The 13,576-nt window shown below is 34.0% G+C and overlaps 1 protein-coding gene across 1 annotated transcript; it reads right to left on the bottom strand.

Moving 5' to 3' along the window:
• Positions 1-3,697: 3,697 nt before the first annotated feature.
• LOC128548179 (uncharacterized) lies at positions 3,698-13,251 on the bottom strand. The gene is made up of 6 exons (XM_053522611.1): positions 13,247-13,251; positions 11,472-11,526; positions 6,797-6,970; positions 6,234-6,344; positions 4,529-4,685; positions 3,698-4,066 (listed from the first exon to the last, which is right to left on the bottom strand). The coding sequence occupies exons 1-6, from the start codon at positions 13,249-13,251 to the stop codon at positions 3,969-3,971; spliced, it is 600 nt and encodes a 199-aa protein (XP_053378586.1). The 3' UTR covers positions 3,698-3,968.
• Between the last annotated feature and the right edge of the window lie 325 nt (positions 13,252-13,576).

The raw sequence follows: 13,576 nt of genomic DNA, 5'->3' as shown, positions 1-13,576 counted from the left end.
TTTGAGCGTACGTTAAGTTAAAAAATGTACTTTGCGGTTATTTTTATCATATTCGCAAAATAACAAGTGGCGGGTTGCTGATTTGTTCAGAATGTGCTGCGTAATTGAAAAGTTGCCATAGCATGCTCGTTGTTCTTTTTTCTGTTAGGTTTTCTTTTGTTTTATTATTTTATTATTTTTACACTGTGCATTTACTACCTCTTGTTAACCGGAAATGTACTCGCAACAAATATACATGTATTTGGAGATTAAAATGTTATATAATTTATTTCATTTTATTGTTTGATCCTGCCTGAAGTTATCGGGTAGGATCTATGGAAACATCCCAACAACAGTTACTGGCAAACACATTTACGAGGGGCGTTCAATATGCAATGTTACTCCGTATGTAGTTCCGTAACCGTTTGTTATTTTTAGATGCGGTTTTCGGCACATTATAGATCAATTTATTGGAAACACAATGGTATATAAATTATAAAAATCGGTAGATTCAAAGTAAAACAGTAGTCATTTGAATGAGGTGTACTCAGGTATACTGCATGGACAATTTTATGTCCAAAATATTAATATTGTAATATGCAATTTCACGATTCTGCTATTCAACAATAGAACTATAAAACAGATAAAACAAATTATGATCTTCACAAAAACATTTGAAAACTAAAATAAAAAAGTTTATAACAGTATTAAATTGACTGTGTATATTTTTTCTCGAAAAATGATAAGCTGAGTACAATAAGCCTCTGCAATTTTGTCAGGCGCGATAATCATTTAAAAAATTCTTGTATCTTAAGTTAATACTAGTATCTTAATTCTCGATTGCGAAACTAGTTCTTACAACTTTGATTAATCGCTCTCAACACCCATTCCAGATGGAATCAACCTCGAGTTTAGATATTTTTGGTCGTGTTGTAAAATTAAAAATGCAATAAATAGTTTAAAACAAATGCAAACGCATTACAAATTGCTGTACCTCGTAGAAAAATGATAGAATTTTGTGATTTTACAAGTTATTCTATTTTTCTGAGACTCTGGATGCCCTGGACAAACCTAAATTGTAATTAAGTTCCAGTATACCTGAGTACACCTCACTCAAATTATTTTATTTTTACTTTGATCCTGCCGATTTTTATAATTTATATAGCATTGTGTTCCCAATAAATTACTCTATAATGTGCCAAAAACCGCATCTAAAAATAACCAGCGGTTACGGAACTACATACAGAATAACATTACATATTGAACGCCCCTCGTAGTGGCAAGCGGAAATATCGCATATCATCTGATGTAATACATTCAGCATTATAGGTTTGGCCTCGATTTTGAGAAAAAGTGCTTAGTATTAAAGTTAGGGAGCGGAGATAAAAGGGATATTGCTGGTGTGGACAGGCTTTCAAAAAATGATGAAAAAAGAAGAAAAGAGATGTAGGCCGCGTTGTTAGAAAAATGGCTTACACACTTTAGAAGATCCTCTTGAGGCCATAAAGCATATACATAAAAGAAGTAAACTGCGTATATGTAAGTGTGCGTCATGTCGCGAATTTTTTATGAACATGAAATTTAATTTGTATATTAATAGTTGAAAATAGAAAGGTTTAGATTTCAATACGGTCATATATTAAATAAATTCTAGATTGTACGTGACTCAACACACGTAATTGTACACTATTAAAAACGGCAAAATTGTAGTTTAAAAAATGTTTGCGGAAAGAACCTGTACGTGGAAATTTGATTCTACTTGGCTCTACAGATGCGAATTTAAATATAGAATAAATCGTATAAGTACATGTACAAGTATGTAATCTATACCTCTCTAATCAACTCTGAAAAAGCCGACGGAGATAGACAAAATCTACTTGACACATATTTCTCAAAGATATTAAAGAAAGGGGTATGTTTGATATATGATCGATTGCTAAAGTAAATGAACTAATCCCTATCCTGCTTAATTTCTATAAAGAAATTGTGTACTGAACCATTTACTGTTGAAAGGGGTGCTAACCAAAAAAGATACTGACGGAATGGCGAACAATGCAGGCCATGATCAGACTGCACAGATATGCAGCCTGATCTTGGTCTGCACTAGCCGCAAAGGCAGAATCACTTGTCACAAGCAGCCTAAGGGTTAATAGAACAGACAGCTTATCAATGTTCATTCTTTTAATTTGTAAACAAACTTCAAAACATATAACATGAAACACGTCTTATTAAAAATACAAAATCAAACGTAAGTATAGTACTGAAACACGGAAATTTATTGACAAACAGCTATGTTTATGCTTTATATATGTGGTGTAAAACAACAAAGAACAATAATTTACATCTGTGGTGTGCAATAGCAAAGAACAACGGCTTATATGTGTTGTTTAAAATAGCAAAGAACAACTGTTTATATATATGGTGCGCAATAGCAAAGAGCAATGGTTTATATCTGTAAGGGTAAAACAGTAAAGAGCAATGGTTTATTATATCTGTAAGGGTAAAACAGTAAAGAGCAATGGTTTATTATATCTGTAAGGGTAAAATAACAAAGAACAATGGTTTATATCTGTGGTGTAAAATAACAAAGAACAATAATTTATATCTGTGGTGTAAGATAACAAAGACCAGTTGTGGGGTAAAATAGCAAAGCGCTATGATATTTATCTGCGGTGTACAGTACACTAAAAATATCTAACAATTTCAAATCAACCAACTCACTGAAAAGAAAAAGGAATTGTTATACGTTTTCCCTGCAATAAAACTCATGAATGAATAATGAAAAAATTGTGCGCAACTTTCTTCAGTAAAAGCTGGATCCTGAAAATCAAGAGATAAAAATTATATTAGTGTTTGTAGTCGGCAGTCTGTGTTACTCGTAATACATGTCTCTAGTTACCTCCCCTGACGGTCCATATTAGACTGAAATGAAATGAAAACGATGTTTGAGTATCATTATCTACGTGTATAACGCCCTGAAATTTCACTGTATTCGATTTAATGCCGTCTGATTGTGCTGTTAAAAAGAAAATATGTATTTTTACATGTAGTTATAAAAGGAATACAATGTGTCGTAAACTATATAACGTGAACATTGTTAGATTGGCACTTCACAGTTTCAAAATGTGTTACAAAAGAAGCTAAAAATCATATCTGTTTACATGTTTTTCTTATTGCATATTTTTCAAACTTTATATAACATCCTCTTTATTACAGTTTCTGTTATTAATTTGTGAATGCTTAAGTAGCATCGCCTTTATTACTGTTACTGTTATTAATTTGTCGATGCTTAAATAACATCGTCTTTATTACTGTTTCAGTTATTAATTTGTCGATGCTAAAATAACATCGTCTTTATAACTGTTACTGTTATTATTTGTCGATGCTAAAATAACATCGTCTTTATTACTGTTACTGTTATTATTTGTCGATGCTAAAATAACATTGTCTTTATAACTGTTACTGTTATTATTTGTCGATGCTAAAATAACATCGTCTTTATTACTGTTACTGTAATTAATTTGTCGATGCTAAAATAACATCGTCTTTATTACTGTTACTGTTATTAATTTGTCGATGCTAAAATAACATTGTCTTTTAAACTGTTACGTTATTAATTTGTCGATGCTAAAATAACATCGTCTTTATAACTTTACTGTATAATTTGTCGATGCTAAAATAACATCTCTTATAACTGTTTCGTTATTAATTTGTCGATGCTAAAATAACATCGTCTTTATAACTGTTACTGTTATTAATTTGTCGATGCTAAAATAACATTGTCTTTATAACTGTTACTGTTATTATTTGTCGATGCTAAAATAACATCGTCTTTATTACTGTTACTGTAATTAATTTGTCGATGCTAAAATAACATCGTCTTTATTACTGTTACTGTAATTAATTTGTCGATGCTAAAATAACATTGTCGTTATTACTGTTACTGTTATTAATTTATCGATGTTTAAATAACATCGTCCTTGCTTAAATCAATTACCAAATACTGTGCTGGTGAACCTCTTTGGAATACCCACGCACAGGCGGCCGAATATTCCATTCACCTTGAGTTTCTTGCTGTACCCTTTATCTGGAAGAAGAAAAAACAATAGCAAGATAAAGGGTAACGCAGTTTTTCAACAGTATTTCAGTTATGTAACGACGGGCAGTTAAACAACTAGTAACGAGTGTTCCTGGATTCTGTACCAGTACAAACCTGCTATATGCAGGTACTTGCCAACTTCCTGTATGAACCAAAGTTAGAGGACGACTGATTTTCAGACACTTTTATCAAATTGTCACTGAGAAAATGCACCGGTGGATCGAACTCACGACCCTGCCATCCGTACATCTCTCCCTTTTGAGCTAAGCGGAGCGGGGGTGGGGGAAGGTGGCGCTTCTTTTTCCGTTTAATTGCATGTGTCTTACAACACATTAATCTATAAGCATAGCGGTTCCTAATAATTATACGATTTTATATAAACATTGTATGTTTCTATACATGATATATAATATCAATAAAGAATCAAAGTGATATATAAGTAAAACTTACATGAATTAAAACTTATAGTTTCCATGTAAAATATATGGTCAGAGTCTACATTACAGAAGTCAGCGATACTCTGTATAGATAATGGATCAAGATCCGATGGAAGCAATTTCTTCAGTTTATAGTAGTTAGAAGAAGTCACCGGCGCTGAAACTGTCATCTGAAAAAAGAAAAAAAAATAAAACATCGTTCTTGCATAAAACAACATTTTTCACTTGATCCGCCCATGTATTAACGGGAGAAAAAGTCGTGTGTAAACAAGGCAATTCACGTGCTGTTAATACATGGTTTTTATTTTTTAAATGCTTTCACAGAGACGTACATGTATTTTTTTCCGCAGATTTACATCTGGTATGTGCTTCCTTAATAACCTCTTTCTGTCGCAAAGAGATGCAATGTAAACGATTTAACAGTTTGTTGTATCAGTTACCAACGCCAAATGCTGCAACCAACAATGTTCGTATACTCATTTCTTCCCTTGTTAACTCCCCTTTTAGCTTCGTTTCAGTTCTTTAGTAGATAACCATGAATGTTTATGAATCGCGTGTAACTTCTGCGATCGTCTGTTTTTATGATTTTGGTAAGTATGAGTCGGTATGTTTCTAATTTCTCGAAAAATCTATATAAACTGCTTAAAAACTTGACACTACATTCGTACTCATTCGTACACCAAATGTGTCCGTACACAAAATAATTCGAATGTAAAGTTCTCATTCTTGAATTTGTGCTCCTGGTTACAAAATTTTGAAGTTATATAAACAATTATCGGTCCATGTTTTCATAACGAGAGATAAAAAAAATCGTTTAAAAATTTTCATTCTCTGTGTTTGGTAATGTTCTTGATTCATGTCCCCTGGTTATGGAAATATAAAACATGTTTACCGTTTCCAACATAATGGTAATTAAAATTGCACCGGAATCTTAAAATAATCACATATCGTGAGCTTAGTTTGGCTTAGTGCAAAACTACTGTACTACTGTATATAAATTAAGAACAAGATACAAGTTTTGCGTTAAGTCCTCGATATGAAAAAATCACATTAAGTCGTCGTGTAATGTATTGTAATGTATTTTTATGCAAGATTAGCGACAATACACGTTGTTCTGTATATCAACGTCTGCAAAAGCCCTTGGTATATATCTGTAACATCGACCTTCGGTCTCGGTCACAAACAATCCCACGGCTTCTGTAGACGTTAATACACGAAAACGGGGTTATCACCGCGCGTTAATACACGAAAACGGGGTTATCACCGCGGCTTCTGTAGACGTTGATACACGAAAACGAGGTTATCACCGCGGCTTCTGTAGACGTTAATACACGAAAACGAGGTTATCACCGCGGCTTCTGTAGACGTTAATACACGAAAACGATCACCGCGGCTTCTGTAGACGTTAATACACGAAAACGGGGTTATCACCGCGGCTTCTGTAGACGTTAATACACGAAAACGAGGTTATCACCGCGGCTTCTGTAGACGTTAATACACGAAAACGGGGTTATTACTTCTGTAAAAGAAAAGTGCAACATACAATTAAATAATGGGTATCTGAAAGCATCTTTGAGGAACGTTTCTGGCTGATCTCAGTTGGTATGATGGCTTGTTTCTGTCATGCCTTGATAAATAGCACAATTGCTTTAAAGATATTTTGACAGACTAAAGTTATTATCAACATGTAAATGAAGGCCAAGATATAAAATCCATACCCCGTGTCGTTTAGTGACAGCATTTACGGTTCCATGCCAAAACTTGTCCGGATGTGCGATAAAGCACACCTGGTTCCCGGCTGACAGGAGTGGTCTGATTGCCAGTATTCCCTAGACAAATGAGGAAAAAGATTAATCAAATTTGATTAATATGCCTAATATATCGGTATGATGTCGCTTGTGTGCAATATTCCGTCACATTCCTGAACTTTTTCATACAATTTCTCGACATACAAATGCGTCAAACAACGAACTATAAAAATAAGCATAGAACTTCGAAAAGATGATAGGACCGTGCAGAAAAATTCATGCAGATTGAATTTATAACAAGATTCATTTTGATGCATAGAGTGAAATCAAGCAAACTAATAGCACGACGAGTCTGTTCTGTATCTAATATATACTGCAAGAAATATATAAAATTTCTGCAAGTGTACGTTTATAATAATACAATGTATATTGAAATAGTAGGCTAAGCAATGGTATATAATTTGGAACATGTTACAGATTACAGTAGATATTTATTCTGGATCTTTTTTAAAAATGTCATATACAGTCCGTACCTTGTCAAAGTCGTTATTTCTAAAGTCGAGATCATACAGTGTTACAGCTGGGGAACTTTTCGCCAGTGCTCCTTCATCAGTGGCATAGTGGGTAATGATTCTGTCGCGCTTATGGACCTGTGCGAACTCTCGGGTGGTCAGGTCAGAGCCCCAATCAGTCTTCCATTCGTAAACCTAAAATATAATATACACATGGTACACATTATAGCCTCCTTGTATAAATTGTCGGAGCAAAATTTGTGCTATAGAACCAATCTATATTCAACACATGTTATGCTGGGCTATTAAGTAAAAATGTAAAAAAATAAAACAAACTAAAAATTAGTTTCCGATTTCATGTAATAAAGTACTTATTGAATGGTTTGCCAGTCAATTGTCTCTTTGGCATCGGTCCTTCGTATCTCGGTAACAGTTTCGCCTATTGACCGGTAAACTATTCAAAAAGTGTACAGACTATGACTTTAAAAATGCACCATCTATTGGAAAATTTGGTCCAAGAAGAGTTTTGTAAAGCAAAAATTTATGAAATATGTATACTAAAATTATGATAAATAATGGTATAAAGGTGATAATTTGTCTATGCAAAAGTAAGCGTGATTACCGCCATGGAAGCTCATATTCGGGAAAGTTTTTTTCGGATATATATAAGCGGTTAAAGTCCTAACACCTTTAAAGATAAACAAATTGGCCAGCTTATAAAAGAGTAAACTGGTTGTAAGTTGTAACACGTCAATGTAGGTTACGTTTACGTAATTTGAAACGTTCACATGATAGTGTTAAACGTGGAACCTGTCCAGGATAATTTCGGCGACTCTCCCATACTGCTATAACTTGTTCTTGTTTGATATTTTCACTTAATGGAGTTTATATCAAATATTTTGAGAAACGCCTACTGTTGATGAGAATAAAAGTTAATATTGACCTTATGACTAGATCTTTAATTTGATAAAAGTCGGGAAATTTAAATAAAAATGTTGTTCGTGATAAACTCTCTTCGGTATGTATAGTTATGCTGTCAGCAGCGTTTTAGGGAGAGAAAGCATCTCTTAAACACTTGTACATTAACAACAATAGATTTAATGCATGCAAAATTCAGCGGAAACTAGTGAATTTTCAAGTTATACATTCTCTTATCGTCACAAGGAACTAACTAATGAGATCGCTGATTGGTTGAAAAAGGTATGAAGGTATTAAATGCCTCCGCTACTATTTTCTATATAAAATTAACAACTTTTATTACATGAGTACCTATAAATAGTAACACATTTGTGCTAAAAATTCTCCCATTATCGCATTGTGTCATGCATTATCACATTATCATAATAAGCCCCGGGGCCATTATCGATAATGGCCCTGGCGTTAGCGCGGGAAATTAACGTCCGTAAACAGAAATGACGTCATGGCGTTTCATGGAGGTAAAACAGCGAATATTTCCGTTTCATTTTATCATCTTGAGCGTAACATCGTGTATTCTTCATGAAATAACGTATTTTTATCCCTAAATTATGCAATAAGCAAGAAAGTACAACTATCCAGGTATTTGATTTTATACAGTAAATAGACTCTTATACAAATAATATAGAAACTGAAAAGCTGAAATTTATTGTGCCAGAAGATGCAAGTGCCCATAAAAATGACACAAAAAACATTTCTTACTATATTATAGGTAAACATGTAATAAACAGGTAAATACATGGGAGAGCGGTGCCTTTGAGTGATAATGGCCCTGGCAAGGTGACATATTTTATCAAGATTTCTAGACTTTCACTTCCTGCGAGACTACACTTTTCTTAAGGTCTGTCTTTAGGCAATCAAAATATACCCCAAAATATGGGGTTGACCATAATGCAGTGAAACCATGGTCACGTGGCTGAGACACGTGATGAAAACGCTAATATTGCGTAGGCAGACATCAGGAAATACCTACCAATCAACTTTTGAAGCATATAACGTAGCTTAAAATCATCTGCGGACATTCCTTTTTACAATCAAGCATCAATAAAGCTTATATATCTGGCATGAAAATGGCTTTTACTATGCGGGAAAATTGCACTATATATTGATATGGACTACATTCGAGTGGACCACGGAGGCATATCCGGCTAATTGCCCCCTTCATGCCAAAAGCATATGGTATTCCGCGGTGCATATTACCGTGTAAAGTGATCTCCTGTTGTCGTAAAATATGTTGGATGTGTTTGATAAAATAAACTAACTATAATCTATGATTACTGGCTAAAATAATATGGAATGATCCATTTTTTGTGTTTTACGAGTAGAGCATTTTCATAAAAAATAAAAAGAATTACTGCCGGACTAGGGGAAACCGAGTTCAAAGAGAAAAAAGTGCCAAAATGTGATGGTCAACATGTACATTTCCTGCAGTTTTACAGTAGTTCTTGGATAGATCTTTCATCCTTAGTAGGTTGCATCAAAAGTTTAAATGTTAGGAAAGGCCCTTGACCGGAAACATTACAATGTGGGCCTCCGGAAATTGAGTTGTTTTCCATACGACCTTATGATAAGTGTCTCTTGTATTTTACATGGTAAAATCAAGTCAGCTCTTCACCTGCGCAAGATCTACCTGCACTTGTTCAGTTAAGTTTTTTGCCTAAAACTTCTACTCCAAAAGAAATTATGTTTACTTAAAGAAAAATTAAAACTATTATAAAAATAAATCGAACGATACCTTTAACGAAAGTGCACATTTTAAGAATCCGACAAAGATGAAAACTTTGAAAACATCCATAATTTCTTTTTTTTATTATTATTTTGTTTATAGTAAGCCGACCGTCTAGTCAACGATGTAAATGGATATAAAGAGACCTCCGATTATTTTTCGACATCCATACTGAGCCTGGGGGACAAAGCGGTGGTCAGTAAAGTGTAAAACACACGCTCTGATATAGACTACGATACGGCTTACATTAAAGTAAAACATGATTATATCTATGTTAAAATTGCAATCAACACCTACCTGGACAAAATAAAATGCCTTTGGGATAGGTAATACCGATGCTGTTGAAAAGATAATGTCTCAAAATTTGTACCAGACGTGATTTTTTTTAGATATGTACAATAAACACATGTATAGATTTTGCTAGTATTTGATGACTGCCTTGTATGTGAAATATCCTTCTAAATTTAATGAAAGGCTTCCGGAAAAAAGGAATCATATAAACCTGGGTTGTTTATATTGTCAAATTTTGAAAAATTATCGTCGCGATCCTTAAAACTTGCATGGAATTCAAATAATTTACAAAATATGAAATTTCCCGCATGTGTATGTGCCTTTTTTCTTTTTTTTTTCTGAAAATGACAAATGCAACCGGCCTATTGCAACGCATTAGAAATATTGCATTTTGATTAAGTCCATATTCTAATACTGATGTAAAGAAACTGCGAGGAGGAACCATTAGTATTTGATAAAAGTATTGTACCTGTTAAACCATCAACCAGGTTTTAAGACAGACCAAATAGTTCAATTTTGTTCACTTGTGGCTTCATATGATTTATTTATAATACATTTATGCCGTTAAAATGTCAAAACCTTTATTAGTGACAAAAATCAAAATCCTCTTGAAGATCATTCTTTTACCTTTCAAATCTGAAAATTCAGAACGTCATGTTAGTGGTGTGGCGTCGTCGGGAATTGAGTGTAGTTTTCATGTCATTTATATGACAAATTATGCGTATTACAAGCTTAACAATGGTTTTACTGAAAAATGGCTTAACCCTGTATTTTTGGTTACATCACGGGCCTTTAATCCACACACCCCAATATTCTCATGGTGTATGGGTGCTTTGGAAAATCGGTTACCTTGACAATAACAATAGAATCTGTTTGTAAAATATGCATGAACATAAGAAAAATGGTGATTTTCCAGTATTTTTATTATTTACTACGCAAAGATTATGTTATGTCGCTTCTCATGAAACGGCCCAATATATATTATATGATTTTAGAATTTGATTTATTCCGCAGATCATTTCCGTTATCCGAAGGAACACTGCAGGATATGAGGCAATCCCATTCAGCTTCTGCAGACCTGGACACATTCATAAGTTTAGATATAAAGGCGGGAAGGTAGGTAAATTAAGGTAAAACAGAACTTTTTAATGACTGTATAAAGTTGTGTTTGCGAACAAAAATGCTTTATTCTACCAAATGTTGGTTAAAACTCGAGAGATAGTTACGAGGTGACCAGGAATATAGAACAAAAGCTGGGCACGGCTGATTTTGCCTTTGCGACCAGTGTAGATCATGCTCAGCCTGTACATCCGTGCAGTCTGATCATGATCTGCATTGTTCGCCATTCAGTCACTATTTTTTAAGCACCCCTTTTATAAGTTAAAGGCACGGTCCAATTTGAAAGAGGGACAAGTTCTTTATAGAAATGTAGCAGGGTAAAGGTTAAAAACATCTTCAAGACGCAGACAATCACTAGTATCAGTTCATAATATATTTGGAGAGTTGTTAGGTAATCGTAGTTGCTGTTTTATGTACAGGGTATACCCTAGATAACTCATTCATAGTGGCAGGTTGTGTGAGTGTAATATTTGAAATGCTAAGGAATGTCAAGAGAAATAGATATCATAGATTCCATCATAGATTCCATTCGAGACACTTACAGTGGAACTACACGTTAGGAATGGCAGATTAACCTGAATTTACAAGACATTTACCCAAACTTCCTGCATAAATGTTCTCACATTTTACATTTTCTATCCTGGAAACAAAGTACAGGTCTTTTATTAATTATAAGACAAAAAAAATTATTTGAAAAGAGTTGATATGAAAATGCGTCTGAAACAAGGGTATCCGACAACTATACCAGTCCGTAATAGTCTTAAACTGATTCCATATTCTGTAAGATCGATGACTGAAAAATATCTTAATTCGAAAAACTTTGTGCTGATAGTCAAGGGCAAAATATCCTTGTCATGAATTAATTTTCCTGTCAGCGTCATTGAATTTCGCAAGTTGGCTTTGTCGTTTCGTTTCGTCAAAGCCTTCTAATGGCCGTGCTGTCTCTCCGGTATATAATTGTCATAGAAAATTAAAATAGGACCTAACGTCATTCCTGGATATAGTTCATCCATGAATAGTTACTGCGGATATTAGCTACAGTAAATTCTTATGCATGCTGAACATTAAATTCCCGATCAGTATTGAAAACATATTTATAAAATGGTAGATTTAGTTGTTATATTTATTATTATGTGAATAACAGAACTATTTCAGGTAAAACTGGTAATTCTAACTTTTGGGGTTGAACTAATTCCAACATAAACTTTTTGGTATGGAATAAGTACTATGTAAGGAAATGAAACATAAAAAAAAGTCCACAAAAACTGATATAAAAGCACATTTTTGAGGTCTACATCTAATACTTATTGTGGCCGTTACTGTGGACCATCTGCTGTATTGGTCTTCTTCTAGTAAATTGCAGCATAAATGTGTTCTTTTAATACCAGTAAAAATGTATATTTTAAGATCACTTACTGGTAGCCTACTTTTAATAATTTTACCGTGTTGAGGTGTCAAAATTCAGAACATAGGTACAGAATTATATTTCTAAAAAAGACTCGTCGGCATTGGGGTTAAAAGGTTTAAACACCAAACAGGTGCATCTCAAAGCCGGAAACAAGGAAAAAACATTCATAGGCGACTCGTGAAACAAAAATGTATTCACAATATTACTGCAGATTGGTGTGGTACTTGGATAATATCAATATTTGCTCGAAATTCATAAACAGTTACGGCAATAATTTATGCTTATTGAACTTGTTTATTATACAACGCATTCATGTGAATGAAGAAATTGTACTAGTATTTTGTTGAAATGATTTTATTGTAGTTAGATATGCATTACTTTGTGAAATCAAAATGTAAATGAAGCTGCCCATATATCACCTAGTTTTCAGTGTGGCTTGGATTTCCTTTGAGAATTGTTTTCCTTTATTGTATATATGAGCCGTGCCATGAGAAAACCAACACAGTGGCTTTGCGACCAGCATGGATCCAGACCAGCCTGCGCATCCGCGTCAGGATCCATGCATGTTCGCTTTCAAACCTAATGGAATTAGAGAAACTAATAGCGAACAGCATGGATCCTGACCAGACTGCGCGGATGCTGGTATGTCTGGTCAGGATCCATGCATGTTCGCTTTCAAACCTAATGGAATTAGAGAAACTAATAGCGAACACCATGGATGCTGACCAGACTGCGCGGATGCGCAGGCTAGTCTGGATCCATGCTGGTCGCAAACCCACTATGTTGGTTTTCCCATGGCATGGCTCAAATTATAACTGAAGATTATAAATCAGCAATAAAACTTCTTATTGGAATTAGTTTTGGAGTTCGAATATTTTATCTAGTAATATAAACGGCCTATGTTAGTTATAACAGTTTTGCATATTTGATACACCGGAAGTCATGGCTTTACGCCATTATTCGGATGACCTGTAGGCATACAGACAATAAATAGAAAAATGGCACGAAAAAAATGGTCGCATAATGGCGGATACAAATAGTCCTCAGTATTTTGCTCTGTAAAGCTAATTTCCTTATTTTTCTTTTGCAAGTTTTTTGCTAAAATCTCATGGCAGATCTATGCTTGACATGTAGGTAGCATTTTCATAATGAAATAACAACATTACAGAATTTTTCATGAAAACTTAGATCATACACCACCACTGTAATTTTGGGTCTCACTTTTTAACTAATTTTCCAGTTTGTGTGTTTGACTGAAAATATTTTTCTTGCATCAAACATG

Source organism: Mercenaria mercenaria, chromosome 14 (assembly GCF_021730395.1).
Source record: "Mercenaria mercenaria strain notata chromosome 14, MADL_Memer_1, whole genome shotgun sequence".
NCBI classification, from domain to species: Eukaryota; Metazoa; Mollusca; class Bivalvia; order Venerida; family Veneridae; genus Mercenaria; species Mercenaria mercenaria.
The sequence above is the reverse complement of the archived record's forward strand: the minus strand, read 5'-3'. Positions and strand labels throughout refer to the sequence as shown.

Bases quoted from the DNA above. Each gene is read 5' to 3' on its own strand.
- LOC128548179 (XM_053522611.1), bottom strand. The intron at 6,971-11,471 runs GTAAATTCAGGT...ATTATATTTTAG, and splicing joins GAAGTTTGGGTAAATGTCTT to GTTTACGAATGGAAGACTGA. The intron at 6,345-6,796 runs GTACGGACTGTA...TCATTTGTCTAG, and splicing joins GAAATAACGACTTTGACAAG to GGAATACTGGCAATCAGACC.